The sequence below is a fragment of the Cladophialophora yegresii genome (assembly GCF_000585515.1).
Source record: "Cladophialophora yegresii CBS 114405 chromosome Unknown aczIN-supercont1.5, whole genome shotgun sequence".
NCBI lineage: Eukaryota > Fungi > Ascomycota > Eurotiomycetes > Chaetothyriales > Herpotrichiellaceae > Cladophialophora > Cladophialophora yegresii.
This window is the reverse complement of record NW_006913049.1, coordinates 2,962,799-2,987,609: the sequence shown is the minus strand read 5'-3', so window position 1 is coordinate 2,987,609 and position 24,811 is coordinate 2,962,799. Positions and strand designations below refer to the sequence as shown.

The 24,811-nt window shown below is 54.1% G+C and overlaps 9 protein-coding genes across 9 annotated transcripts; 6 read left to right on the top strand and 3 right to left on the bottom strand.

The window, feature by feature from the left end:
• Positions 1-248: 248 nt before the first annotated feature.
• Positions 249-2,916, top strand: A1O7_07806 (allantoicase; the record flags this gene model as incomplete). Its single annotated transcript, XM_007761802.1, has 4 exons — positions 249-414; positions 488-867; positions 917-1,321; positions 1,369-2,916. 4 exons carry the CDS (start codon positions 249-251, stop codon positions 2,914-2,916), a joined length of 2,499 nt encoding a protein of 832 aa, XP_007759992.1.
• A 1,098-nt stretch (positions 2,917-4,014) lies between these two features.
• Positions 4,015-4,906, top strand: A1O7_07805 (uncharacterized protein; the record flags this gene model as incomplete). Its single annotated transcript, XM_007761801.1, has 2 exons — positions 4,015-4,177; positions 4,236-4,906. 2 exons carry the CDS (start codon positions 4,015-4,017, stop codon positions 4,904-4,906), a joined length of 834 nt encoding a protein of 277 aa, XP_007759991.1.
• Positions 4,907-5,506: 600 nt separating this feature from the next.
• A1O7_07804 (uncharacterized protein) lies at positions 5,507-9,881 on the top strand (the record flags this gene model as incomplete). Its single annotated transcript, XM_007761800.1, has 2 exons — positions 5,507-6,825; positions 6,884-9,881. The coding sequence occupies 2 exons, from the start codon at positions 5,507-5,509 to the stop codon at positions 9,879-9,881; spliced, it is 4,317 nt and encodes a 1,438-aa protein (XP_007759990.1).
• Positions 9,882-11,032: 1,151 nt separating this feature from the next.
• On the top strand, positions 11,033-11,735 carry A1O7_07803 (uncharacterized protein; the record flags this gene model as incomplete). The annotated part of the gene is made up of 2 exons (XM_007761799.1): positions 11,033-11,107; positions 11,169-11,735. 2 exons carry the CDS (start codon positions 11,033-11,035, stop codon positions 11,733-11,735), a joined length of 642 nt encoding a protein of 213 aa, XP_007759989.1.
• Positions 11,736-14,741: 3,006 nt separating this feature from the next.
• Positions 14,742-15,869, top strand: A1O7_07802 (uncharacterized protein; the record flags this gene model as incomplete). The annotated part of the gene is made up of 1 exon (XM_007761798.1): positions 14,742-15,869. The coding sequence occupies one exon, from the start codon at positions 14,742-14,744 to the stop codon at positions 15,867-15,869; it is 1,128 nt and encodes a 375-aa protein (XP_007759988.1).
• A 24-nt stretch (positions 15,870-15,893) lies between these two features.
• On the bottom strand, positions 15,894-16,724 carry A1O7_07801 (uncharacterized protein; the record flags this gene model as incomplete). The annotated part of the gene is made up of 1 exon (XM_007761797.1): positions 15,894-16,724. One exon carries the CDS (start codon positions 16,722-16,724, stop codon positions 15,894-15,896), a length of 831 nt encoding a protein of 276 aa, XP_007759987.1.
• A 313-nt stretch (positions 16,725-17,037) lies between these two features.
• Positions 17,038-17,964, bottom strand: A1O7_07800 (uncharacterized protein; the record flags this gene model as incomplete). Its single annotated transcript, XM_007761796.1, has 1 exon — positions 17,038-17,964. The coding sequence occupies one exon, from the start codon at positions 17,962-17,964 to the stop codon at positions 17,038-17,040; it is 927 nt and encodes a 308-aa protein (XP_007759986.1).
• A 318-nt stretch (positions 17,965-18,282) lies between these two features.
• Positions 18,283-20,852, top strand: A1O7_07799 (vesicle-fusing ATPase; the record flags this gene model as incomplete). Its single annotated transcript, XM_007761795.1, has 2 exons — positions 18,283-18,933; positions 18,984-20,852. The coding sequence occupies 2 exons, from the start codon at positions 18,283-18,285 to the stop codon at positions 20,850-20,852; spliced, it is 2,520 nt and encodes an 839-aa protein (XP_007759985.1).
• Positions 20,853-21,304: 452 nt separating this feature from the next.
• A1O7_07798 (alpha-glucuronidase A) lies at positions 21,305-24,053 on the bottom strand (the record flags this gene model as incomplete). The annotated part of the gene is made up of 3 exons (XM_007761794.1): positions 21,305-21,457; positions 21,614-23,491; positions 23,553-24,053. 3 exons carry the CDS (start codon positions 24,051-24,053, stop codon positions 21,305-21,307), a joined length of 2,532 nt encoding a protein of 843 aa, XP_007759984.1.
• Between the last annotated feature and the right edge of the window lie 758 nt (positions 24,054-24,811).

Here is a 24,811-nt window from a genome sequence, read left to right as displayed (position 1 = left end):
AGCTCGCACGTGATTCACGGACTGCCAAGCACGGAGATGTCGACGAAGCCCCGACTCGGATTCGGATGGAGCAGGTGCGGGACACGAGAGGTAGTCTGAGGAAAGTTGAAGCAGACCGGTAATTAATGGGATCCAGGCTGTTTCGACTGCGGTGAAAATCACTTGCATGCATGAATGATATGACACTTTACGGGATACCCGTATCGACCCTCACAGACCTTCCTTCGACATGAGATCGCAACGACAAGATGGACGTAGGAGACCCAGCTACACCGACCGAGGCTCCCTCCCAACCGCAGTCCCCTACTCATGAAACACCGCGCAAGCTACCAGATGACCTTCCGACTTCCTTGGACGACCGCCGCGCATTCGCCAATTATGGAGGGGAGACAGAGATGTATGATGGCTGGCAAGGTAGGCAGATCACAATGCGCGACTAGTCTCGTGCTTCGCCTGAAGACGACCTACTAACCTTTGCTATCTGCAGGCTCGTCTCAGTACATCACTTCCCCGACTCCCGCAAGAACTCTCACATTTGACTTACATCTGGACACCCCGGCCTACGATGACCAAGAGACCTTCGCTCGAATACAGGACAGCGAGTCGCGCTTGATGGAGATGGTGGCAGCACAGGCACATCATAGGCAAGATGGTAGTCCTGGACAAGACGAAGACGCCATTGCAACCGACGACAATCTCTCCAATGACGAGAAGAAAGAGACTCTACAGAAAAGCCTTAACATGGCCGCGAGCAATGGTGATGTCTCTCGAATTCAGAAACTGGTGGGAGGCAAGGCCAAGCAATATGTGGATGTCAACCAACCAGATGAGGAAGGCACAGTTCCCTTGATTTATGCCAGTTGCTTTGTATGTTGTCTCTAAATCAACCGTGTGCTGCTCGGACTGACTCTAAAAGGGACATCAAGAAGTGGTGGCAGCTCTTCTGAATGCTGGAGCGATAGTAGACAAGCAGGACCGGAATCAATGGAGTGCCCTGATGTGGGCTATGACGAACCGCCATAAACAGATCGCCAAATTGCTGCTCGATCACGGCGCCGACCCCGACATCAGGTCTTCTTCCGGAGGGACTGCCCTAGATTTCGTCCAGCCAGGCTCCGACTTCTCGCACTATCTTCACGAGAACGGCTATCATTTCGGATCTTCGAGCTTGACAGACGACTTCTACAACTCGGGCTTTTCCCAAGATCGTTTTGAAGAGGAAATGGCAGAGAACGAAATGAAACGACGGATGCTGATGCAGGAAAGCGCCGCGAATCTAGAGGTCGATTTGTCGACGCTAGGGTTTGATGAACAACCAGTGGTAATTAGACGAGCCTTTCAGCTGAGAAATCTATTAACCTCACACAGTCACCCACCGACCTCGAGAACGTCGACGAAGAGTTCATCTGGGACAGGTGTGTAGGCGACCAGATGTTTGTCTTCCAAGCCGACAAGCTAGAGGCTATTTTCGACCTCATCATAACCAACATGACCCCTCAGCGGTCACCGTCGCAGAAACCTGTGCCAGCAAACCTGATTTTCCTCATGGCGCGATATGCGCATTACCACATGACCGAGTCTCTTCTAGACGGTGTGCTGACGAGAGCTATGGACCTCATCAACGACGTTATCGAACGCTGTCAGTGGGACATGACCATGCTCGCATTCTGGATTTCCAACGCCACCCTGCTCCTTCATTACCTCAAGAAAGATGCTGGCCTGGTTCAGGTGACGTCGAAGTATCAGCTCGAGCTAGCGGAATTGATTAATGAAATTTTCATCCTCATCATCAGAGACGCGGAAAGGAGGATGAACAAAGTCCTTGATGTGGCGATGCTAGATCACGAGACCATTCCGGGCTTGGACGATATTGCATTCCAGGGAGAATGGAAAGTCTTCAAGTCGAAGCCGAAGACCAAGGATGAACCACCCGAGAAGCGCTTCCGGCCACCTTCGCCCAAAACAAGAGCTCAGACATCTCCACGCAATATCACTTCCCTTCTCTCTTCCACTCTGTTCGTCCTCGACCTGTACGATGTGCATTCCGTCATCACGGCGCAAATTCTGTCACAGCTCCTCTACTGGATTGGTGCTGAGCTGTTCAACCGAGTCATGACCACCAAGAAATACCTTTCAAGGACGAAAGCGATGCAGATCCGCATGAACGTGTCGGTCATTGAGGACTGGGCACGCACAAACAATCGACAACCGGAACACTACGAAAACGGCTCAACAATATCCACAGGAGAGAATACAGTCGATGGCGCACGACGGCACCTTGCGCCTGTCATCCAACTCCTTCAGTGGTTGCAGTGTTTCAGCTCTTTAGGAGAGGATCATGAATCTCTTGTAGGGACCTTGGTTCAGCTGCAACGCCTCACTCCCACGCAAATGATTCATGCTGTCAAGAACTATCGCGCAGAAGTGGGAGAAAAGAGTCTCCCCAAGGCGCACATGAAATTCTTGACGCAACTGCAGAGAGGCGAACAGTCTCTGATCAAGCGGCCATTGACTCCCGCAGTAGACGCACCAGAGTCGGGAACAACAACTCCCTTGAAGCGGAATGGAACACCAGTCCCAGCAAACAAAGACCCCAACACGCCACAAAGGCCTTCCGGCGCGCCACCCATATCTTCGCCTATCGAACAAGATACAGATCCGCCGATGAAACGCAACGCCTTGACCCTGGACCAGTCTCTTATGCTTCCCTTTTCTCTCCCGACTTCCACAGACATGCTCATGAGCTATGGCGCAGGCATCGGCGGGACGAACCGGGAACAAGCCAGGAAATATATTCCGACTGTGCCAACAGAGGTTTTGAGTAAATTGAACCTTGACGGCGATAGCATCAGGCGGAGAGAAAGTATCGGCACCATTGGGACGACAGTGCAGGGATGGCGAAGTACTGCTTATTGAGAGGGACCTGGCTCGACACGGAATCCTTTCCGCTTGTTATCAACCACTTTCAACTAAAAAAAGAGAGCGATGGTGGTTATAGTGAAGGGCCTCAAAAAGCAGCAACATCTGTCCATCTTTTCTTTCTGGCATTCAGACATTTGTGTCACGTTGCACGTGGACCTCCGCGTCCCCGCCGATTGCCAACTAGGTCCATGACCGAAGTATCAAGCGCGCTTCTAATCCTGGCAGAGCTTGGGACATCCGAGTATCCGCGCCGGTTTCAGCCACTTGGGGTACTCGTACGATTGGGCAGAACAACTTCCACTTCGGCTTGTTCATTTGCCGAAGCAGGGCAGCCAATCATCTCCAAGGCTCCGTTCCCCTTGCTTCCTGGTGCTTCTCCAGTGTTGTGAATTATCATGCTCGACTCTCGAATTCCGGCGTCGGTCCATGTTCGCGGCAACGCAGAAATGCACGAAGTAGATCTTGCTGCTACCTCGTATCCATCGCGTTGGGTCCTGTCTATCGCATGGAGTTACAAAATGCAAACAAAGAGGAAACCGTTGTGGCTCCACTTGGACTGGTGGCTGCTGATGCTTGCAATCTCGCCAAAGTCCTACGCCATGTGCCGGTCTGTCTCGAAACCTAACTAGCTCCCCCGATAGCCGGATATCCCCAGATCGGGCTAATCCGTTGATGGCGTGACCCCTGACACTTCCAGATTCGACATGCAACAAATACGCGGGTAGGCGCCTCACGAAACTCTGTCATGCATCAATCGGATCCCGGGGTGTATCAAAACCCAGAAATATCGTGAACATGAGACGAACGCCCTACAAACGAGCCTTATGAGCACGATTTGTCAAGAACCATGCCATACACTCCTACAAGAGCTGAGATTACGGACTTCAACCTTGGCAAATTGCCCACCCGACTACGTAGATGTTCCAGGAATTCTTGCGCCAACATGGCAGACGAGCACCTCAAAGGCACCAGCGTCCGGAGTTTGACAGCAACGCTGCGGCTCAAACATCAACCTCTTCGTCTACCACGACCGATCTGACCCCGACGACGACTTCAGTGGCGACCACACCAGAGCCGGAGACGGCCACAGACATGCCTCATGCCCTTTTCGTCTACCCGACAGTCCCGATGACGCTGAACAACATCGATGAGATACAGATCGGCTACAGAACCGTCTGGGGCAGTGTGAACCTCACAGTGTTCTGTGAAATGGGTGAAGCTTCGAATGAATTCTCATTAGCAAGGATAAATAAATGTCAGTCTCTTTTCGAAGGGCACAATCAGTAGGACGGAGGTTCTGACATCTGCCACAGTGCAATCCAATGGCACCTATGCGATTGCGCCCATTCAAGCAGGGATGGAGATACCTTATTTCCCTTCCCATTGCAACTTCGTTCTCTGCAATGCAGAGAACAATACGGACTATACCACTGGTGCAGGCTTCACGATGGTCAGCACCAAGGGACCAGCTACGACCTACGCCCTCGCCGTTACACAAGCGGCTACTGCTTCACCATCGGCAGGTAATTCGCCCACATCGACAGTAAGCCATACAGAGTCGATTACGACGGGCGCTGCTGTTGTAACCTCTTCGACACCCGATCAGACTGCTGCGCCCGCTAGCAATCATTCCGACGGCCTGAGCAGTGGCGGCAAAGCTGGCATCGCCATCGGCGTCATACTTGGTGTCGCTCTGATCGCCGCGATTTTCTTCTACTTCCGAATGAAACGGCGAATCGACAGGTTAGAGAGCATGATTACCTTGAGAAGTGCGACATCTTCAGTCGATCGAACGCCGTCTGAAAAAGGTACCACGGCTGGGGCGGTAGCAACGCCTGCGGTCACGGCAGCCTCACCATCACCTTCACCAGATGGCTGTGGCCCTCGGATTGAAGTCTTCAAGATCGGTGATAATCGGAATTCGGAAGACTGGAGACGCTTTTTCGGCAACGCCAAAGGCCAGAAGCCAGTGATCCCCTCCTGAAACCACGTTCAACCCCTGGACCTACGGAAACCACGAACGATTCTGATGCATTCTGGCCCATTAGCGATGGGCTTGTACGGCTCGATCATGTTATTACATGTTTACGATATCCCAATGCCGCAGCCCGTTTATCAGTGAGGGCACATACCACAGACGCACGAGCCTTGTTTGTTTGCAGTCTGGCACGTGACGTGCTTCAGCATGCTTAGCCCTCGTCCAGAATATATTCCATAATCTACACAACAACTTCGGACTCGACATTTCCATCCATTGAATTCATGTCCGGTCCTGTCTGTTCTTTGGATACCAGCTTGATGTCCTGCCCACTCAAGGCACACAGTCTTGTTGAGTTGTCTGTTTCCGGCAATTGTTATTGTTCAGCTACTTGTATTCATTGTTCACAATGCCGCACCCTTTCAACAGCCATCCGGAAACGTGCTGTCTGATGCTCAAACACGTTTGCGTATGCTCTGTTCGAGCCCTTTGTCCGAGCATGTTGTCTCTTTTCGTTCATATCCCGAGCCTCGATGGTGTTGATTCTTCCTTGTCTAGCTTGCCTCGTTGTGACTCTAGGCACATTTTCATTTGTATTCCGTCAGCATGGCCAAGAAGAAACCTTCAAAGGCCTCGAGAAGGGGTGCTTCGGCACCCAGTGCCAATCAAAAGTATTGGAGCAGTTACAGCATTGACAAGCTGATCCAGCAGTGCAAGTCACGTCAAATTCCTGTTCCTCCGCAGAAGTTGAAGAGGCAAGAGTATGTCGACAAGATTGAAGAGAGTCTGGCGAAGTTTGGCGACAAAGGTCCTAGGGACTGGAACAAGCTGACAGTCGAGGACCTCAAGAACGAATGCAGCCTCCGCAACATTGATATTACGGGTCTGAAGAAGCAAGGTCTTGTCGAGAAGCTTGAAAAGGGGAATCCAAAAACTGGCATCAAAGAGCCAGCCGGTCCTCGACAGACGGCCACCCAGACATCGAATGATCAGCAGAACCAACGAGTCTCGTCGGCAAACGCAGACAAAGACTATGACAACTGGGACTACAGAACTCGTCTTTTGCCGGCATGGAAGACGCTTGGTATCAAGAGCAGGAAGGCGGTTGATATTATCCAGGCGCTCAAAGACCGCGACAAGGAAGAATCCAGCCAAGGAGGAGGAAGCCCAGGGCCGCCATCAGGTGGACCAGAGCCGCCTGCAGGAGCACCGGAGCCGCCGCCAAGAACGCCGGAACAGCCTGCTGACAAGGGAACAAGCCCAGCTGCATCAGGAAATTCTCCACGACCGGCCGGCGGACAACATGGCGCTACTGCCGGAGGAACGCTCGCCAGTCCCACAAGTTCTACAGGGTCAGCATTTCATAGAGAGTCTGCACCACCAGATCCCACCAGGCCAGTGGAAACGCCCCTGGAAGCACTGGAAGCAGCCAGATCCGACAATTTGTCACAAGCCCACGGCATCGGACTAAGCAATCCTTCGCACCTATGCTACCGCAATGTCCTGTTCATCATGCTGCTGCACTGCAATCGGATTCTGTCCTGGATCGAGAACAGACATATTCCAAACTTGGAAAACGCGGGATTCGCCCTCCAAATCAAGCAACGGCGGGACGATCCGCTGGAGGAAGACGAGAGAGCGTACACCGACATCTGGTGTGAGTTCCTGGAGTTAGCAAACGTTTACTGGCGCGGCGAGGGCACTGATCAAAGCACGATCGACCGGGCAATGAGAAAGTTCTGGTCGTACGTCACCAATGATAACCGACAATACGAGGTTGGCGAGATGCCCAATGAAGGTACATGCGCCTTCAAAGACCAGACGAGGGAACATGACGTTCCTGAGCTGTTCGAATGGCTTGTAGACTTCAGTGTTCGCCAACTGGACTCTTATTTGACATTGCATGACTACGACGACACATGGAGGTAAGGTCGATGTCTGGTCAAGATATTGAGATCCCCCCAACTGACAGGATGACTACAGGATAACGATCCTGAACAGGAATGTGAAAGAACTCATGACAGTCTATCAATCAGTGCATTACCCGTGTTCGCAGCGACGCCGTGTCAAACACCGCAAATCGAAACTCGAAGAAGGCCAAATGCTGCGTGTCAACATACCGCCAGGACGGCGGCGCGGGCAGCAGAATGTAACACTAGAGCAGTGTCTTGAACACAGCGTGAGCTTCGACATGGACGCCTGTGCATGTGCGCCCAGATCGGCGCCCGAGAACAACGACGACGCCGCCGATGCCAACCAGACACCCAGGCGTGCTTGGAGCAAGATGTGGTACACGCCCGAAGTGCTATTCGTACAACTCAAGCGCTTTAAAGAGGCGAGAACCGCCAGAGGCGACTACCGCTTTGACAGACACGGCAATGTGCTTTTTGAAAAGGACAATAGCCGAGTTGAGATCCCCGAAGAACTCGACCTGGCGCCTTTCCTTGAGGAGAGGGGTCAGGCTCACGATTTGTCCTCGAAGTACACGCTCGTGGGCATCATCAGTCACCAGGGAACGCGTGATGGGGGCCACTACATCACCAACGTCCGCAGGGGCGATGATTGGCATGAATTCGACGATGACAGTGTCAAGAAGACGTCTCTCAAGGCCGTCTTGGATCAAAAGCGTCGGTTTACACCCTACGTCATCCTGTACGAAAGGATCCCCGAGGAGGGCGAGCGTGAGGACGTTAACGACAATACACACAGCAACGCCGACAACAACGAGCACGACGATGCTTATACTAATGCTAGCGCTAGCCCCAGCGCCCGTGGTGACGGTCGAGCGCGAAATACTCGCAACCCCAGGGCAAACAACGCTGCCAACCGCGTCGCCAAAGCCAGCAACAGGGGTAACAAATTGGACACGGTCGCCACCAACAACAATCGCAGCTACAACCATGTCGCCAGTAGAGAAGCGCTCCACGACAAACCTTCTCTCTTCACAACACCGTACGTGCAGAGTATGCTGGCTAGCGTCTTCAACAAGCTCGAGAAGTACTTCCGCAAGGAAGTCCAAGACGAGGTCACCGCCCTTCAACAGGTCGAAGACCAATATCGGGAAGCCAATACTCTGGACATCCTCACGAATTACTTCATCCGCAGAGAGGCCGACATGTTGGCTACGCAACAAGAGCAAGCCGGCCAGATTGACAGGCTGGAATGCTATGCCGCTATTCTAGAGGACCAGAACTCCGAGCTGATGAGCATTGTCGACCACGTCGACCCGGCCGCGCTCATCGTGTTGTCACGCAAGAGAGGCCATGAAGAAATCTACGATGGCGAGAGCGACTTAGGCGAGGGTTTGATCCCACCCAGCAAGAGGTCCAGGCGCAATGGGGGTCACACTTCCAGCATGGACGTCAGAGCGGGTAGTGATTATGACGCCCACGGCATGCTTGCATCTGACGGGCTTCGAGACAAATTGCAGCACACCAACAATGAGTTCCACGGTGCGGACGGCGAGCTCCCTGACTGTGTTACTTCCGAGGAAGAGGTCGTCGATGGGACGGACTCCCAGAGCGCCTCGATGTCTCTATCGGAGCCCGAACCGGAGTCTGAGCCAGAGGATGTCCACGAGGATGTCCACGAGTCTGAGGCCGAGATAGAACTTGAAGCTGCACCCGAGTCACAAATCGACGCTTCCCTCCTAGAAGAGGCCGCCATCAGCGAAGCGGAAACGGAGATCGACTACACGCTTCTCATGCGGGAACGCAACCTCGCCAAGCGTGCCTTTGCCGACGACTACGCCGCTAAACATAGCATCCTTCGCCTCGAAGGCCAATGGAGCTGGATGGGCCCCCGGTACCAGCAGGACTTTGAAGCGCAGCTGGCGGAGTTTGTAGACGGTTGGGAAGCGGCGTACTACGAGAACCTAGTAAGGGAGAAGGCGGACGCAAACTGGAGGAACAATCTCGGCACAGAGGAGGCGGGCATGCCGCCCCCGTCTAATCCGGGTAACCCCGACAAAGCCTACTTCCCCCCTCAGTCAGCGGTCCCAGTCCCGAATTACCAGCCCACCTCGATCCCAGCCCCGGTCTACACGCCAAGGTCGCCTCGCTATGTTGCCGAGCCAGATCCGACCTACGACTACTCGTATATTCCGCCGAGGCCTCGCTACATGCGCCCGTATACTTACCCGTACGCTTACCCTTATACTTACAGGAATTCGTCCTGGCGCCCATACACTCCAGCGGACACGGACGATTCGCCCAGCCGGCGGTTCTACACCACTGGCAAGGATAGGGATACTCGTCCCAGTCCCAGGACCAAAGTCGAGTCCGTTACCCCTGGCGCTAGAGGTCTCGGGCTCGGTGTTGGTACCAGCAACGCGAGCCCTACCAGGGCACCTTACTCCGCGAGGACGACAATCAAACGCAGCCCGCAGAGCGCTCAGACTCGCACTCGCATTCGGACTCGCACTCGCCCGACCGAGGTGCGATCTGCCACGGGGACGCCAATCATACATAGGCTGTGGAGAAATTGCACTCTCACACGCACTCGCCCGACCGAGGCGCGATCCCCACCGAAGACGCCGATCAAACGCAGCCCGCAGAGCCCTCACATCCACACTCGCACTCCCCACCGCGGTCACAGTCAGGATCAAACTCAAAGCCGAACAGGAATCGATCTGGCCGTTCTCTGGCCACCGGGATTTCGCGTTTCGCGCCTGGTTGGAGACGAGCCCGGCGTTCCCGCACCCACCTGGGATCCCGTGACGCCGGAGGATCAATCGACGTGGTACACGCCACCGCGTCCTCGACGCTCGACTCCTCGCCCCATGTCGACTCGAGAAACGGCGGCGTTGCTGCGCAAGGGACGGTCTCCTGGGTTGGGATACAATAATGGGAGTTCGCCCTTCCGGGTCGGTCCGCAGTTTGGGCGGATCGATCTGAACCGCGTGGCTTGGCCTCGGGTGTTGCGCGAAGAGGCGGTGGGGGAGTCAATGAAGGCGGAGGGGGTAGCGGCGGACTGGTGGTAAGTGGAAAGAAAGGCAAAAGAGACGGAGTGGACAGATGGATGATGGACTAGACAGGAGTTGAGGAGGTGAAAAGGTGATGGGGAAGAGTGGGAGTCAAAGTGAGAATGAGAATGAGAGTGAGAGTATTCATCGGTAATGTCGATTCGGAGGGGGAATGGAACCAGAGGAGTAACGCGTGCTGATGTCTTGTTGTATTGCCCTGGTCAAGACTTTGATTGATTGATGCTTTTTTTGGAGCTGGAGATGGAGCTGAGGTGAAGGAAGACGGAGGTCTCTGCTCCCCACTCACTTCCCTCTGCCTTTCATCCCGCGTATGGTTGTTGTTTCATCACAGTGGCTTATATCCTGTTGCCTGCATTTGATACTCCACATAGTACCTACATATACGGAGTAGACCGCGGTCATTTATATCGGCAGTTATGTAACGTCGGCTCAAGCAAGTCGTTTCTCCCCATGCAGAGAGGCATCCTTTCAGAGATGGGGCCTTATCTCTGGCGGCCTCTTCTTCGATCAGTGTCCAAATCATCGCATGTTGCCAAACCGCAACATCGGAGCCATTCCACTTGCGGCACATTGCCTATGGGTGCGTCCTGTACCGATTCCGTGATCATGGAGTTGACCGTCGAATGGAAAGATGCGCGAGTAGGTTCGCCAAGGTCTGAAGTTCGGGGAATTGATTACATACGCATGCGAGGCCATGCTGGTTCGCTGGCCCTGTTTATCAGCCACGGACCAGCCACGAGCTATCCCCGCGTTATTGTGGAGCGTCCTTTTGGCTTGGCAAGAATGAAGTCACAAGCGTGGCGCAGCTCTGCCCACTTCAGAACTCAGCCTTCATCGAGCTTTTGACGAAACGGACAGAGCCCGCCGATCTCTCAAGTAACGAAACCACATCTTCATCTACAATCCATCGCACCATATATATAGACAAGAAAATGTCAACGCCGGCTCCTGCCGGTCCCGCAGCCCCAAGCAAACCAGTCAACCCGAGTTCAAGTTCGAGCCCTGCAATAAACAGTACGAGTACCCCGAACCTACCGTCCCCGCCAACCACGAACAATGTTCAGCCAAGAGCTCGCGTTCCATGGCGAAGGATTCGCCATGCTTGTACCTTGACTGCGAAAACGTTCGTGGCAGTTGCCGCTACCGTCATGGCGTATTTAGCACTAAGTACTGCGATGTGGTCGTCCGCAAAAGACTACCGCGATGATTGCCGCAGCCAGAATGTAAGATATGAGTGGTAACGCCTAACAAAATCGGCGTCGGCACCGCTGATCTCTTGCGCAGGAGACGAACGGCCACGTCTCACAATCTTGCGTCGAAGTCCTCCGAGCGGCCTTGTCACCCCCGATGGGGCTTGGAATGTTTATCTCGAAACCTGAGGCGGACGACAGGTCGATAAATAAGCGAGACGGCATGGACGCGGCGGATCATACCGATGTCCTCACACTTCGAAACTTCCTGGTGCTCCGAACCGCTCTGGCCGTCTGTTTCACGTGCCAATTTATCATGGTCGCGTGCCTATCTACCCTCGTCTACCGTGGCATTCAACATGGATATTTCTGGTATCTTGACACTAGGCAACACTCGGCCTCCGTATTACCGTCACGGGAAGAAACATCTGTTACCCTACGCAGCGGCGTCATTAGCATGGTACCTTCTGTAGTAGAAAATCCCGTGCTCAAGAAACGACGACGTTTGGAGAGGTGGCGCGAATCTCAAGCCTGGCAGCGAATGCTGGAGGAGTACTACCGCTTGCAACAGCAGACCATGGTTGAAAATCTGGCTATGGAGAAAGCACTCGCATTTTGGAACCCTTTCGCCCCGATGTTGGCTCGCGATACGACCAGCTAGTAACCGGACCCGTCAACCTCAAACTTGAATTACTCACGCAGAGCACTGCTTGCATTCCGGGGTGACCTGCCACTTGCAGTGCATGTGATACAGTTTTGATGAGAGGAAGCCTCGTCCCCACACGCAAACATTCTGTAGCCACTGGTCCCTGGCATGTCACACGTACTGTATGTCGGACTTGTCTTCATGCGAAGCTGGGAAAGTGGAGAGGTTAAGTAGCGCTACCAGCGTGCTGTCTTTCATACCTTGTCAAAGAAATTCTGGAGGCCGATGCGGGGCACGGAGCATACAGTGGTGAAGTGAATGGCGCAGAGCCAGAAGTAGATGGCTCCCGTATTCTCTGTGCATGCCAGCTCTTGATTCTTCTGGTCATTGAGACTGCACATGGAGATTGGGGGACTGGAGCGAGCTGCCAGATACCGACTTCTGTTTCACGGTCGTTGCTGACTCCGAGGATGACCCTGTAACTTCGCCCCGAATGGTGTCGCTCCTATAGCACCCGTACATTTGTAAATCCCCAATGACCGTTGCTTGAGGAGTACTATACCAAGGACTGTGCCCCGGCGTAAGCGTCGTGTTTTCGTCGCAAGTCGTCGTATATCTGGTCGAGAGACTGCTTCCAAACCTCCCTGAATATTGAACAAACCCCCGAGTCAATAGCCACTATAGAAAATTGGTCGATTTTCGTTCACATGTATCCAGTCTGGTCAAGAAGCGCGAAACGGAAAAGCCGACCCGAAAAGCCGTCATCGTCTTTCTTGGAGCCTAGCAAGCGAGTCTACCCCTACGGGCCGGTACTGCAGTCTTGCCGCAACTGCAAAAGAGCCACTAGGCGAGCGTTGAGAGTGCTTCTGCTGACAAATGCCACTTGCAAGAGTCTGCCCAGATTCTCAACCGTCTTAAGGCATTTGGCTAGTAGTTGGTTGACGGAATGTGGCTGCGGAGGCTCCGAGAATGGCCCGGATTGCTGAAGCACTACCATGACGAATGGGTTTGCACTGGTTTCGTCTACCATGCTTTGGCAAGATCGGCATCTTCTGGTCGTGTTTGCAGTGCATCGACATGATAGTCCGAGTGTCGGGCGGAGGATCGAGTCATGCAGCCGCTAGATGCTCAAGTTCTTGACCAAAAGACGAACTCCTGGCCCTTACGAGACTGCCGTATCCGCAGCAGGTCACAGATCCGACACTGGACAGACCCTGCTTGCTCGGACGCAGGGCAAGACTTACATCGCACTTGCCCATGGTAGTCGATGCAAAGAGGTGTCGTTTGCTTCTGGGGACGCTAAGACTCCTAAACAGATCCTCAATGGCATGAAAACCGTCATGTTGGTGACGCGGAGCGTCCCTGTGCCTGTAGAAGGTGAAAGTCTCCGGATCGGTGGCTTTATGCCATTGATTGATTGACTGGCTGAGGTAATGTCACCTGAAATGGGTGGTGGTAGGAGACGTCCGTGCACAGGTGTATGGTAGAAGTGGGGTTGTCACTTACCACCATGAGGCTCGCACACTAGCCCACATGAAGCTGAAGACCCTTCGCCACCCTAAGGATGATATATTCAGCTGGTTGTTTCTCATACCCGAGTTTCGGCCTGCGCGGACTGTGTTGATCGGCGTCATCGCAAATCGTACCTCCTACCCGTATTCGCCTTCACTTGCAAGAGGCCCTGAACACGTTCCCCTCGATTGTGCAGCTACTGCTACAGGGGATAATGACCTCGATAGCTGGCTCAATCGTCATTCGAGGATATCAGAAAGTGGTTGCAAGGGGGCTCAGCTCTCGGGGTTGCTTGCCCGAATTAGAATGCATGTCGACCACGGACTTCCCGTGCAGAAATTCCAGAGATCAGAATCGATGGTCGGATTCGAGTGATCGCCTGCATTGCTTGGGCGCAAAGCTTGAATAGATCTGGGGGTATATACGAAGGGGGGGCGCCTGATACCTGTCGTTATTGGTCGATTCGCTAGCATCGGCCACACACGCGAGACAAGCATTGATGCGGATGGAGGATGAGCATCTCCGTGAACCTAAAATGAGCCTGAATAACGTCTTTGATGTCACGTTGGTTGCCACGTTGTTGCTTACCAAGTTCGCGCTAAGCCCTACCTCGTATTGTCCTGCAGGAGGCCTGATGGATATCATCATGGCCTCAGCTTTGTGTGCCGTGTGGATCGTGGGCCCTTGGCCATCGATCGGGTGATGGCCATTTACTCCGTACTGTACTTTGGCTAGCACAGATTCAAAGAAGATAGCCACATGTGGGGTCGCCTTGAATGCCGTGTCAATAAATCGCCGCACTCACAGCCAAGAGCCAACACTTCCCACACCGTCCTTCCAAGCAGACTGGACAATCTCTGTGAGACAGTCATGTACACTTTCATCGCACAGCGACCGAAGCAGAAGCCTCATGTGGTAGAGACGAAGGCTGGAAAGGGATTGGAAACCAACTCAATGCCGCGTAGCAGGTGAGCCTACCCTAAAATTGTCGATACACTTGCTCGTCGCTGTTGTTGATTGAAATCATTGCTGACTCCAGCCGAAGCAAGACCATGCGCCCTCTTCTGAGTAGGAGCCAGCAATGCAGCCACTCCCGTGAGACCGAAGTACGATATCACGAGAGTGTTGAAATATACGCAAACGCCACCGCGAAACCTCGCCTAAAGCAGCCGCACAGCAAAGTAAGAAGCGGCTGCGATACCTGCAGTATGTGCTTGGCCATCCTCCTCTTCCTCCGCCCCTCACTCTGCTTACGGCTCCAGAACGTAGAAGAGTCAAACGCGACGAAGCCAAGCCGAACTGTAGAAGGTCTGAGAGTACTATCCTGCGCCTTTGTCAACCCGTGCTCACTGTTGGCACAGATGCTTACACGCGGGGCGCGAGTGCCTTGGATACAATGTACCTGAAACGTGGATGTTCGACGGAGGGTCCCCAAAGACACCAACAGTGCATCGAGACGAACATGGCTCTGTTGACTCGGAGTTGGCCGAGGATGCTGACGTCGTCGATATGCAAGCGAAGGAGCTGTTAGCTCAGCAAGAGTCGCCCTCGTTGGTGTCAGTCAATCCATCTTTTGGCGGTGGCCCCGACGAGCGGCGAAGTTTGGATTATTGGTTGGACCAGACCGGTCCGACAGTGGCCAACTACGGGCCCAACTTCGGTTTCTGGTGCGGCTTGATTCCCATGTGGGCATGGCGGTCGGACATAATTCGACATCTTCTGGTCGCGACGACACTCAGCGACCAACAGCTGGGTCTGTATCGCACGGCAACATCATCAGATCTCAGCCCCCCGGTGATCTGGCACTATCATGCTGCAATCCAGAGGATGGCCACGGCAACACAACCCGACAAATTCTGTTGGACACCTGCATCGATGCTCGCCTGGGTGTTTGAACTGTTGCAAAAGGACTACTCTGCTGCAAAGATCCATGTTCAGGCGGCCTCACGCTTGCTGTCGGAGCTAGAGGCGCCATCGAACAAGCTGGAGAAATCCATGTTAGGTCTGCTAACGGAGATAAAATCGGTGGTCCAACATTGTGCATCATACACCAAGGCCATTTGCGAGGACAACTTTGACCTCCTAAAGACTTTGGCCGATGAGCCCATCGTCGCTCGTACGGAAGACCTCATCATCCCACCTGTTCAATCGCTGATCCACGCGAGGGACCTCTTGCTGGACTCAATTTCGAGGTATTTGGCGTCTGAGAAGACAGACCACTCTGCTCAATTGCAGCGACTCTACATCAAATCTTGGCTCAAAGCCACGCGGAGTTATTGCAGCCGCAGCACAAGAGAGCCGCATGTATACAAGAAGACAGTGCAACTCTGCTTCAATCTTGGTATGGCATTTCTGCCCGAAAGTGAAGCCGGTACCTTCAGCTGCCAGGCAACTCCGAATGCCGTCGAGCACCTGCTGGAAGCATATGAACGATTGGTGGTTGAGAAGCAAACGAGAGGGTCTGGACCGGACAACGACAGTATTGACGAAATGATTGTGATGGCTTTGGAGTTGATTATCGGTCAGGTTCACCACGTGCATCTTCGTGCACGTGCTGCCCTGCTCCTACAGAAGCTGACTGCACACCATGAGAAGGTCGCAATTCATCCGGGTTGGCCAGACGGTACCTTCGATTGACGACAGGGCGAAACAGACAGATTGTCATTGCCACAATGCATTCTGCTTGATCTCAGCCATCCACAACGGCCACACTTTCGTGATACATTCCCGATCCATTCGTGAACAGGCTTCGATTTCCTCCGGGCCCAGAAAATGGATAGATTGATGGGAGTGAAGATTGCATCTCTGCTCGGCTTGGGCTTGCACACGAGCATTCTCGACAGTGTAAATGGCGTTATAAACGGCCTCTTCGATCGAGTCACCAAGAGCCACAAAGCCATGGCCACGTTGCAGGACGACTTTGTGGTAGGGGTATTGTCCTGCCGGCTTGACCGCGGCCGCTGCGAGGCTCTCGCCGAGACAGTAGTCATTCACCAACAAATGCCGTTTCTGCTGTTCGTGCTCAGGTGTGTACGCCCTGGCAATATCCCATACTGGCACAGAGTCCCCAAGAAACCCAGTCTTGTGGATGACTGGCCTCGAGGTTGATGGATTCGACTGGCCTTGGCTTGCGGAGCCTGATGTCACGGTGTAGGCGAGGACATCTAGAGCATGGCTATGCACGACACTGTGCACGCCCGGAAATTTAGCGAGGATCGCTGCATGGATGTGATGCTCCGAGTAAGGGGATACAAAAACGCCATCTTTGACAGGCTGGCCATCATTGATCCGGTATTCTGTGAACACATCTGGAGAGGTGATCAACGCGGCAGCCGTACCCGTCAGAAAGCACGTGTTGGGGTCCTCGGGATTGCGGACTGAGATGTGGCCGAATCCATCAAGGATATCGTGGTGATGTAGGATATGTGAAGCATGCATCAGCTTCTCGCGCAGTTCTGCTGCGGATGGAAATTCTTTCGAGCTTGCCATCATGGTGGCCTTGCAGAAGAGGCTTGCGGCTATAGGACATGAGATTTATACCTTCACATCCTGATGATACGGCAGGATGTTCTTATACAGCGTGGTGCAGCACCAATCGGAGATGACCTAAGTCCGAGCCCGAGAGGGGCCAATCGTCGACTGTGCGAGCTGCTTGCAGGAAAACCGACCTTCGATGTTTACATTGATCATTGATGTTAAGGCCTGACCTGAAAGCGGTTTGCCTCTTAACCCCGGTGCGAGATAGCAGGGAACTCCGTAGTGGATCAGCTTGCGGAGTAAGTGTTGGTGGTTAGCGGATATTGCTTCAGCCATGGTGCCGTTGGCTGATCCGTTTGCTTTCACCATCCTCATACTGTCGATGTCGATTATGGTGATCTTGGGCTCTTCGCGGAGAGTGGGATTCGTGGCGATGTCGGCGACTTCGACCGTGGTGACGGTGTCGGTGGCTGTAGGTTTCTTCGAGCTCTGAGGCGCGGTCCCTCGAAGCTTTCATTCTGGTGTACCCCTCTTCTAAGCTGAAGCCCTTAAGACTGGCCAGGTCGTCTTGCTCGTTACCTCTTCTCTTTTCGTGCTTCTTGTCGCGCCTGTCTTTCTTCGCCAGTCGTTCCACCTCTCCCAAGTCCCTCTCGCGCTGCGCCATCCAGTCCTTTCTTGTTTTCTCGTTCTCACGCAAAGCCTTGACACCCTTCTTCATAGCAGCAAGCGGATCGTCCGCATTGAGACGTGCCAGTTCCCGTTGCTGCCTACGCGGATTTTCGTCGCCCCATTTCTCGTGCTCGGGTTCGAGAGATGTGTACCATGTGGGTTTGAGGTCTCGGTCACGGCCAGTGGCGTCTGTGAGATAGACTGTGTAGGAATCTTTGATTTGTTCTTGTTCGGTGCGAGTTCTCTTCGGAGGTGGCGCTGGCACCAAAGAGATATGGCCGTTCGCGTCCAAGGCTAAGCCGGGGTCTTGCTTGCCAGCGCTCGGAGCAGGTTTTGTGCCCTCCACAGCGAGTCTGATATCGCGATCGGTGTCATCCTCGCCTTCTAGCTTGCGCTTCAAGCTCTTCCGATCTCTCGTGCCAGGTTGCTTTAGAAGCTCTAATCTTTCATCCGCTTCGTTCTGTAGGCCGCGCTTCTCTTGCTCAACTGCCTTGCGGCGTGCTTCGGCTTCATCGCGCTTCACCCGCTCGATATTGGCCGGGGAATAAACGTTCCAAGATTTCTTGGATAGCAGATGGAGTGGCATTTTGACTACCGTTGAAGATGGGGGTGCGTCACAGGATAGAACAAAGCGGGCAAGGCTGAGACGAAAGTGAGGTAAGGCTGAGGCAGCGGCAAAACATCGGCTTGCGGCGTTGGAGGATGTCATCTTTTGAGGGAGGGCTGTGTTCAGGCGGCGCAGATGAGACCACTGTTTGAAGTTGCGCTACGAGCTACCTCGTGGCTGCCTGTATCGGTCGAGTTTGTTTTAGCGAAAGGTGTCTTTACCTAGCACGCTCACTATCTCACGCAGGACACCCTGCTGCCTCCATCCAAATAGTCTCTCTTCTGCCACTTCGCAGCCATGTCCTTCCTCAACAGAAACAACCTATTCGGCAACAGTCCTGGTGGCCAGCCTCGCGATCAATACGGGCAACAGCCTAGTCCAAACCGGGGCCCGCGCCCGGGTTACTCAGGTGGTCCTCCCGGCGGATACGACACGCCTATGAACAATGCATACGATTCACCACGGTCGGGTTATGGCAGCCCCGGGCTGCCGGCAAGGAATATGCCTCCTCCGCGTCAGATGGGCCATCAGCAAAATTCCAGCAGAGGCGGGGGCGGCCATAGATCGCAAGGAGGCGCCCTGACTTTACAGCCTACAAAAGCGCCTGATAATACGTACACCTTTCGAAACCTGGTCGCAGTCTCGAGCCAGGACTTCCCTCCCGCTCGTGATGGCACCGACATATTCCTGCTCATCAATGGCATGTACGTTGTCTCGGCACGACCGCTTGATCCATTCCCACGAGGCAGTATCGGCCTGTCAGAACCGCAACGATCGTGGATGGGGGTGGCATTGACAGATATGCTGCAAGCGGAGATCTATGATCCCTTCGCTGAGGGTGGACAAGCATATATTGGTGCTATGGATGTCGAGGTCGGCTTTGCTAGTACCAGAAAGACCACAGATACGCCTTACGACCAAGATGACTTGGCGAAGGAAATTATAAAGGTAAGAAGCCTCTGGAGACAATCTGGGAGCATCGCACTGACACCAGGCAGCTATTTCAAAGTCAAATGTTCGCCCCAAGCCAGAGATTCCTGATGGACCTCAAGAGCATTCCCCTGAACCTGGTGGTCAAGACGGTCCAATTGGCCGACTTGAGCGAGAAGGCTGCCCCGACGACATCAGATCCTCGCGCCAGGGGTATCTTGACACCCCAGACCCAAATCAATTTCTTTAAGGATGGCAAGACTCCAATCAATCTGAAGGCCTCATCGAGACGACCCGCCGCGAATTCAATCATTGCCCCCGACTTCAAATTTGAGGACATGGGTATTGGTGGGTTGGATTCCGAGTTCGTCACTATTTTCCGAAGGGCATTCGCTTCGAGAGTGTTTCCTCCTGGCCTGGTCGAGAAACTGGGCATTCAGCACGTCAAGGGTATTCTGCTCTACGGCCCTCCTGGCACAGGCAAGACCTTGATCGCTCGACAAATCGGAAAGATGCTCAACGCTAGAGAGCCGAAAGTTATTAACGGTCCCGAAGTCTTGAATAAATACGTCGGCCAGTCTGAAGAGAATATTCGTAAACTCTTCGCTGATGCGGAGAAAGAGTACAAGGAAAAGGGCGACGAGTCAGGTCTCCACATAATCATCTTCGACGAACTGGACGCGGTATGCAAGCAAAGAGGCAGTGGAGCCGGCGGAGGAACAGGTGTCGGTGACAGCGTGGTAAACCAACTTCTCTCTAAACTCGACGGCGTCGACCAACTCAACAACATCCTCCTGATCGGAATGACGAATCGGAAAGACATGATCGATGATGCTCTTCTCCGCCCCGGTCGCCTTGAGTTACACATGGAAATCGCCCTTCCGGACGAACATGGCCGTGCTCAAATCCTCAAAATCCATACCGAGAAGATGCGGGTCAACCATGTCCTCGATCCTGATGTCGACCTGACCGACCTTGCGCACAGGACTAAGAACTTTTCTGGCGCCGAGATCGCCGGCTTAGTCAAGTCGGCCACATCATTCGCTTTCTCCCGGCACATCAAAGTCGGCACCATGGCCGGTATCACAGACGACGTCGCCGACATGAAAGTCAAGCAACAGGACTTTGAGAATGCATTGGAAGAAGTCAAGCCGGCGTTCGGTGTCTCTGAAGAAGAACTCACCTACTGCCTCCGCGGCGGTGTCATCCATTTCAGCCAGTACATCAAGGACGTGCTCGAGGAAGGCAACCTCTTCGTCGAACAAGTCCGCAACCCGCAATCGACACCCCTCTTCTCCGTCTGTCTGCACGGTCCGCCCGGATGCGGCAAAACCGCCCTGGCCGCCAAGATTGCCATCGACAGCGGCTACCCGTTCATCAAACTGATCAGCAACAAAGACACGCTGGAAATGTCCGAGTCGCAAAAGATCGGGTACCTGTCCAAAGTGTTCATGGACGCGTACAAATCACCCATGTCCTGCGTCGTCCTCGACGACATAGAGGAATATACGGAGTGGACGCCCATCGGGCCGCGTTTCAGCAATCCGATCCTCAAGTCTTTGGTCGCGCTGCTGCGCAAGGCGCCTCCCCCGGGCCGAAGCCTGCTGATTATCGTGACGGCCACGGACCGATCCGTGCTGCAACAGTTGGACTTTTGGAGGCACTTCAACAGCGACATCCCCGTCGCGAACGTCCGCACCTACGACGAACTAGAGCACATCATGAATGAATCCAAGACGTTCCAACCCGGGGAGGTCGCCAGGGCTATTGCCGAGATCAAGGACATCACGCGCTCGGAGCAGGTCGGCGTGGGCGTCAAGCATGTCTTGCAGGCCATTGAGACGGCCAAGTACGATGCGGACAGAGTCAGCAGATTCGCGGGCACGCTGAGTAGGAGTATTGCTGAGCGAGGCGATGGAGGGAGCGGGTTTAGATAGTGGAAGAGTTGTTTTGTTGCTACAAGCGTTAGACACTGTGACACCTAGATCCCGAGGGCGTCGGGGCGTCACGAGCATGTTGTACTCAGGGTACTTGTACATGCATCAGGGGTGAATGGACAGAACGAAAAATGAAATCAAATTGGAGTCAAACTTTTCATTTTGTGCATCAAAGTCGTCGCATATACTCTGCGCAAGAAGCCGAGCGTCCGCGCCAACGGCAGCCTTCCCACGGCACGGCAGGCAGTACAGTACAGTAGTATGGCACGGCACGGCATGGCATGGCGTACAGTATAGTATAGTATAGTAGAGTAGAGTAGATATGGCACGACCCACAGCACCAACTAACTATCCACTATACACTGGCAGACTGGACGCCTCTGCCGTTGAGCGGCATACTCCACACGCCCTGTACACGGACACGGACGCGGACACGGACACAATCACGGACGCTAGTCCACAACCCCCAAGGGCAATATCGAGATATAATCCAGCGGCGCGGGTTCCACGCCGTCCGCCTTGCCCGTGACCTCGAGGACATCGCCCCGCCGAATGGTCACGTTGCGGAAGGTGATTCTCGTGGCGGAGTGGCCGTCGAGATAGATCTGGAATCGTGTTTCGTCAGCCACCTAGTCTGTCCACCAGTGTCCTTGTCCGAGGTATCTCAAGGCAGGAACGTAAACCGCAACAAAAGGATCAGGGCAGAATTCGAGTTAGGAACGTGTAAACCGCGACAAGAGGATGAGGCGAGAGTAACTTACGCTGGGTGTGTTTCCGAGCCTATCTTCGTTATTACCTGACCAAGCCCCGACTTGACGGCCCCCTATAGTCAGTGTATACTGCGCCTTGCCGCCGTAGAGGTCGTAATAGTTGACCGCGACGTTGTAGGTGCCGTTCTGGACGGTCAGTCTGGTGGAGGCGGTTCCCGTGGTGGCGTTCGCGGACGTTACGATCGCCGTGACGTTACTCGCGGTCTCGAAGGGCGAGACGGTGTATCTTTCGTAGTTTGTCAGGTTCATGGTCTCGGCCTCGATGCGGTGGGGGTGGTTGCCGACTCGGCCCTGAGCGTCGGCAATGCCCGAGAGGTTGTGGTAGAAGTTGTTGATGGCGTCGCGCCACACGATGGAGTGGCCCGCCTGGTACGTCAGGCGGAAGAGCGTCTCGTTGTACCGCTGCGCGTCGACCTTGCCCTGCAGGGCTTCCCACTGGGTTGGGAAGGTCTGGGCCGTCTCCGCGCCGGCGTAGTGCGCGTTGTAAAAGTGCTGGATGACCGTCTCGCCGGAGTGGAGCCGCGTCGTGTAGTTGACGTGGTGAAACCAGAGGAGCAGGTTGTCCGGGGTGGTTGAGATGTTCTCGTACACGGCGGCCACTTCGTCCGGGTATTGGCCTGCGAAGCCCGTGCCGTTGGCGACGGTCCTGTCCATGCCGATCGAGTCGTGGTCGGCGCGGGTCCATTGGCCCCAAGGGTTGTTGTCCTGGGACTGCGGGTTGGGCCCGTAGTGTGTGTACAGGATGTCTGTGAGGGTTTGGATGCCTAGATTGCCAGTGTAGTTCTCGTATGCGGGCCAGGAGGCCATCGACATGTTTGTGATGGCGCGCATGACGGCCGGATCGAGACCAAATGTCAGACGGATCCAGTCTTGGAGGATGGCTTGTGGGTCGCTAGTGGGATCCCATGCCAGGCGGCCGTAGCCGTACAGGTTGGACATGGAGAGATGGCTGCCCAGCCAAGTGTTGTTGGTGCCGACGTTGACGACTGCTGCATAGCCTCCCATGGGCCTGTTGAAGCGCTCACCACTGATGATGTCGCGGACGAGCGACTTTGAGTGGTTGGCTCGCAGGTCGAAATCTAGAACTGTTTTCCATAGTGGCGGCAGGTAGACTAGATGGTTTTGCTGGCCCAGGTATTCTTGTGTAACTTCCAGCTCGATCGCTGTGCTCGTGTTTCGTAGGTAAGCAAAGAGAGGCGACGCAGGCTCGCGGACCTGGAAATCAATTGGGCCGTACTTGATTTGCACAAGCGCGTTTTCCGCAAATTTGCCATCCAGGCCGGTGAAGAACTCCACGGCGGCGTTGGCACGGTCCTGGGTCCAGACCGATTCGTTCAAGTGCTGGCTGTCGTACACGAATGCTCGGAAGACAAGGATACCACCATGAGGCTCCAAGGCATTGGCAAAGAGATTCGCTCCTTCTGCCAGAGTCCGGTTGTACGTCAATGGACCTGGTTGTCCTTCCGAGTTCGCTTTGACCAGGTATCCTGCCATGTCAGGTATGCGAGCGTAGAGGGTGTCGGTAACATTCTGCCACCAGTCGATAACCTCGGAATCCAGCGGATCGAAAGTGCTTAGATTGCCATACACTAGATTGGCCGTGGGAGACGCAAAGTTGAGAGAAATACCAACTCGCACACCGTATGGGCGGAAGGTATCGGCTATTTTGCCCAGCCCCTCCACGTTCTGGGTTGTGAGAATCGACGCGTTGGCGTTGACATTGTTCACAACAATGGCATTAACACCGATTGAGGCCAAAAGGCGCGCGTACTGCGTCATTCGATCGAGGCTGTTGATTTTGACAGTCCCATTGGAGAAGAAAATTGATGGTCCGCCGTAGCCTCGCTCAATCGAGCCGTCCAGGTTGTCCTAAGATTCGTTGTCAGCTCAGCCCATGCCACGGCGAGACAACGCCGTCCCTATAGCTTACCCATTGGTTGACCCATCGTATCGGAGCGTCTGGGTTGGAAGTATATGCCACTTCTGAGAAGTTGCCTTGTGCTAGCATCGAGAGGTATTGGAACGCGCCATAGAGAGCACCCCGTTCATTGCGTCCGAGAATCTGAACGCGAGAGCCTGTGGTATTGAGGAAGTATCCGTCGTTCTCGAGTTGAGGGGTCTTAGGGGCAGCACCGAATGCGTTGGCGTACTCTGCAACTGTGCCGACGACAATGGAGGAGGCGGTGTCACTAAGCTGGTAACTGGTTGGGTAGATCACATTGAGACTGTGATTGAAGATGCCCGAAAGACCTTTCTGTAGCTCAGAAGCGGCAGCATGTACCGGGCCATTCGCTGTGGCATTAAGCGAGACAATGTTGATCGGCAGACCAGACGCATTGGCATTAGGTACAGGTGCATACCGTAGCCAGCCATCGATGCCAGTTTCTGCAGCGGCAAGGCCCACAGCCGCGAGGAGAAGGAGAGACCGCATGATTGTGAAGAGGCTGGCTGAAGACTCTCTCATAGACGAGCTTGGGCTTCATCTCTGATATGTACTGTAGTGGCGAGCCCGTCCGGCTCTTTGCAGCATCACCTCCATTTTGAGCTTGGAGCTTGATGCATCCCCATACCCCAGGAACAGGAAGCTAGGAGCTTCTCCGTAGAATCGACTGTAGCTCTCACTGGTCATGACCAGTACTCATGCACATGGCTAGCGACCTATTCCCTGTAAAAGGTAAACGATCTGCCCTTCGGGCCCTCAATTGCCGACAGGCATATGGAAAGATGGTGCCGGTAGTTGTGACATCAGGAATCGGCTAAACTTCGACAGAGAGGAATTCAGCCTATATGCTCAGATGGCGAGCGCAGCAGGGTTCCATGGACAAAAGGCGATGTCAGGAACGGACTTCTTCCCTATGTACGAGCGAGACAACGATGGGCGGCATCAGAGGTTGAGATCAACCGACTTTGGGCAGTAGTTAAGTAAAGGAACGAAGTTGTGGTGAGCTTCATCTCTGGCTTTGAATTCGTAGCTGAGCACGTCAAGTCAGCAGACATCTACTGTAGTCTTGTCGCTACGGTGGAGTACACAGTCGTGTACGCATCCTGATTCATTGTCACATAGGACAGAGTTTTGTTGTCTCGATCCGTCTGTTCAAGGTAAGACGCATGATGGACATTGGAACAAAGGCTTCGCACTACTATCGGGGGCTCTGGGACCAGCGTGCACACTGGTCAGCGCTTCCTAGG